General features: G+C 46.5%; 1 protein-coding gene across 1 annotated transcript in view; it reads left to right on the plus strand.

The window, feature by feature from the left end:
* The window catches only part of PIP4K2A (phosphatidylinositol-5-phosphate 4-kinase type 2 alpha), a 129,015-nt gene that overhangs the window by 80,725 nt on the left and 43,912 nt on the right, over positions 1 to 4,378 (plus strand). The window contains exon 5 of the mRNA XM_019508303.1: positions 3,992 to 4,138. Coding sequence (XP_019363848.1) covers positions 3,992 to 4,138 — 147 coding nt within the window. The remainder of the gene's footprint in view (positions 1 to 3,991; positions 4,139 to 4,378) is intronic.

Consider the following 4,378-nt stretch of genomic DNA (forward strand, 5'->3'; position numbering starts at 1 on the left):
TCATGTTCACCTTGTGGTCAGTCAAGACCCCCAAGTCTCTTTCATCCATAGTGCTAGCCAGCGTAGCCTCCTCCCCAGCGGAGAGAGGTGTGAAGGCTGTCCCATCCCAGCAGCTCGCTGCCTCTCTCATCAAAGAGCGGACTGTGGTCATGGAAGCCAGAGCCTTCCCGATGACACCAGTGCTGCAGTCTTTGGTTCACTACCTCGATCCTCCTCTCCCTCCACAGCCTGTAGCCCGAAACTGAGAGGATCGAAGAAAACACCACCTGCACCCCCAACTCCTTAAGCCCCACTCCCAAATCCCTGTAGCATTTCATGACCCAGCTGGGATTGCTTCAAGCTGTGTCATTGGTGCCCACATGGATAAGGAGCATAGGGTAGTGGTCAGTGGGCCGGAGGAGCTCAGGGATCCTCTCTGCAATACCTTGGATACAGGCTCCCAGGAAGCAGCAGACTTCCCGGGCTAAGGGGTCAGGTAGCAGATTGCCCCCTCAGTCCCCCTCAGGATAGAGTCTCCCACGACGAACACGTTGCATTTTGTCTTAAGGAGAGCAGGGGCAGTAGCTACAGTTGAGTCTGTGTTGCCTGCAGGAGCTGGCATCTTGGCAGGCTTTGCTGGGGCTGCAAGAGGTTCATACCTGTTGCAAAGCTCCAGCGGGACAGGGTCCTTGGTGCGGCGGGCCTTGGGGCTCTTGAACACCTTGGTCCATCCCCTTGGCTGGACAGAGTGGGAGGTCCCCAAGTCCTCCCTTGTCCTGGAAGGAGACCTTGGTCTGCCCTCCACCTCTAGGGGAGAAGGGCCTGGCAGTAGGAGTCTGTCTCCTGCTCACCATCCCTGATGGCTTGCAGTCTCTGGACTGCGGCCTGGAGCTCCTCCAGCTGAAGTGCCAGAGACCCCAAAAGGGAGCAGACCTCACAAGGGGAGGTGGCCATGCTCCTGGACCCCAGAGCCTGAAACAGTGACAGACAGCCGCTGCAGCCGGGAGCCAGGGGCTCCGTCTGTGTGGAGCCCAGAAGCATGGGCTCCGTCTGGGTGGAGGCCTCTGAGGCGCCAGAGGGGGAGGCCGGAGACCCCGAGGGTTGCGACGCATGCCCATCCACATGATGCCTCTGGGAGGCCGGCTGCTTCCTTCCCTAGGGAACAAAGGCAGGGCCTCGGGCCCTCCCACTGGCCCTTCTGGGCAAACTCCGCACTAACTCACGCACCAGGCAGACAAGCACGCCTGTTTGTGAGGCTCTGGTCGCATGGCTCCCTAACCCTAACCCTAACCCCCTCCCACCACGGGCCCAGCTTACCTCCGGCTGTGCTGGGGGTCGGCAGGGTGCTCTGCGGCTGCTGGGGGGGGGCTTCGGGGAGCAGGGTGTAGCAGGCTTGCTCCCACACGTCTCTCACTGCCCCCGGAGCCTGACCGGGTTTTTTTTGCTTTGGCAGGCTTTTTTAAACTGCGCACATGTGCAGTGGGCCCGCCACCAGAGTCACACTGATCCCAGGTTAGGGGAGACCCTACCCAGGATTTAGGGGACTGTGCCCCACAAGAGAGGGACTGGTAGATACCCTCTCCCCATCACCTACTCTGTCTCTGTGGGGCTGGGCCAACCCTGACTGGGTTGTGGCTAAATTGAGTAATATACCCTAAAATAAAGTAATAATGATTCTATCATCAGTAACTTATTCTTTGTAACTGCTAAAATGGCTGCTGAACGTTAAAATATTCTCCTTAAAGATCAGTGCTCGTACACTGTTCCATGATGCCATCACCCTTTTCAGCCTTCGTTTTCGGCCTGTGGTTTTGTTTCCTATTCATAATTTGTCTAACTTGTGGTCAATAGGTTCAAGCCTTGCTGTTCACCTATGTTAGTTCTTGCTGGACTAGGTTGTTTTCAGTACTGTAGTGTTTTGAACCTTTTTTTCCAACAAGTAATATCAGACTTACAGGTAAAGAGAATTTGGCTGTGTGTACATAAATACCAGTATCAGGTTTGAGTGTCCTGAGGCCAAAGACGGCCTAGCACCTAGGTTTGCCACATCCTGAGCAAGTCCTCTTACCATCTTCATCTTTTATGGAGCTGCAAGTTTCCTTTTTCGACATCAGTTGTTAGACATGCTGTGCCTTGGCTTAAGTTATGAGGGGTTTAGGTAGTCTAGTCATTTCCAAGCACCAATTTGGGCTTCAGGGGTTTAAAGAAGAACTAGACATGTTGGGTTGGCCAACCTGGATTGCTTTTAAGCATGCTTGGTAGCCTGGTTTTGGGTGCCTGAGGATAATTTTCAGGCCAAAGTGTCTTGTGGTTGTTGAATAGGGTCATTTTTTACTCCTTTTTGTGATTGAGGCACCTACATTCCTCCTGGGTTGTTCAGGCAACTGCCAGATTAAGATGTGGCCCTTGGTCTCAAATCTCTCCTGCGTTTTATAAGACAGTGTTCTGACAGCCACAGTTATGTTCAGGGATCCTGCTTTTCTCTGTTTAAAAATTCAAAATACTTACGTATTTTGACGTTTGATTTTGGGTGTTTTTTATCGTGGAAAATCAGAGCTCCTCTTGCCCTCTTCACTCACCAGGACGTAGCTGTCCCCCCTGCTGCTTTGTGGCACTGAGCAACCCTGATATGCCAGTGCCCTGCCCCTGCCATTGCTCCTCACTCCCAAGCCCCTCCCTGCCCTTCCCCCAGCCCCAAGCACCTCCTTGTAGGCTAGAAGGCTGCCAGCCTGCAAGGGGAAACCTGTGATTTCCCATGGTTTTCTCATTTAAAGAGGAAAATCTGCATTTTTCTCCTTCAAATGAGAAAATACATGCTTTTCTGTAGCAAACAGAAAACCTGGATCCCTGGTTATGTTGAATGCAAAAAAAGACAGAAGGTTCAGCATTTACCAGAGGCTGCGTATAGTTCTGCATTCAGTAGAAGCTGTGGGTAACTTGTTTGGTTTCCTGTTCAGTAGGTTTTGATTTTTCTTCCCTCCCTGCCCAACCCTGAATTCCAACATCAAAAGTTGGACTAAAAGTAAAAAGATGGGGAGAGAAATGTGGTTTCTTCTACACTGTTTCAATTTGTGGCGCTTAATTCTTCTTTTGCATCCATTTTCCAGACAATGTGAGGTAGCTTTTCAAATTTAACTTTTAGTTCAGTTTTCATTGTAATTACACACCTTTATGCTCAAAACAAACTTTTCATCCTTTCTCTAATTACTTTCCCGACCCCAATAAATTCTGTGTTTTTTCATGCTTACTTTTCTAACACTTCCTACAAGACTCTCAATTACTCAGAGGCAGATGATATTAGAACCATGATGGATAGTGTTTCTATGCAAGTGATGGTCTCTTCAAGGGTAGTATCTGATGTATGAGGGGACAGGTCCTGAGGAAGCAAAAAGTTTTTAATTTTTTTTTTAAATGAGCATTTTACACAACTCCCCACCTGATAGTAGACTTGGTAATCCAGAAGTGGGAATTGTCTGTCAACTTTTTGATCTTTTGTTTTGATGGCACTAATATCTACAAAACTAGACAAGTATCGGAGAAACTTTTTCTAAGCCTCTTCCCTAAAAAGCTCATAAAATAAAGCACATTGCAGTACTTTGGAGCACAAAATAAAGCAGAATGGAATTTGAAAGGCCTTTTCCCTTGTGTGAAAATCAGGCTGTCTGGCATGCTTTGTGCTTGGAAAATGAAGAGAAAGGTCATGTAATGTAATGTAAATGGAAACCATCCTTATACTGTCCTTATCTAGAAACACTGAGTGTTATGGAATGCTGTCAGTATAAAAGGATTTTTTTTTACTTTTACCTACAAGTAAAATAGGCAAACCATTCAGAACAATGACAGTGTTTTTTATTTGGATACCAGATGGACACTTTGATTTTTCAGTTGTTTGTATATCCACACGCATGGTGCTCATGTCCTGTATGCATGTATCTCTGTATCTGTGTATGATTTTTAAAACAATAATAATTTTTGTTTATTTTTTGTGTCCCCCCTCCTCCCCCCCCCACAGTTTATTGTGGAGTGTCATGGGAATACACTTCTTCCCCAGTTTTTGGGCATGTACAGGCTTACTGTTGATGGAGTTGAGGTATATATGATTGTTACAAGAAATGTGTTCAGCCATCGTTTATCTGTTTATAGAAAGTATGATTTAAAGGTAAGAAAATTTTTTGAATATAAATAACTGTTAAAGTACCTGAAAGTCATTAATGGAATTATTAAAGCTGGTTGGTTTTTGATATATTTTGCTTTTGATGTTGGTTGCTGGAAAATCTAACCACTTTATTAAATTAATATTATTGCTCAAAAGTTACGTGGGTTACTTCTAAAAGAAAAAGAAAAAAAAGGCTTTGTGGTTAGTTGCACTATAAAAAAAAAAAAAAAAAAAAAAAAAAAA

The sequence above is a fragment of the Gavialis gangeticus genome, unplaced genomic scaffold (assembly GCF_001723915.1).
Source record: "Gavialis gangeticus isolate Ggan-Ray unplaced genomic scaffold, GavGan_comp1, whole genome shotgun sequence".
NCBI classification, from domain to species: Eukaryota; Metazoa; Chordata; order Crocodylia; family Gavialidae; genus Gavialis; species Gavialis gangeticus.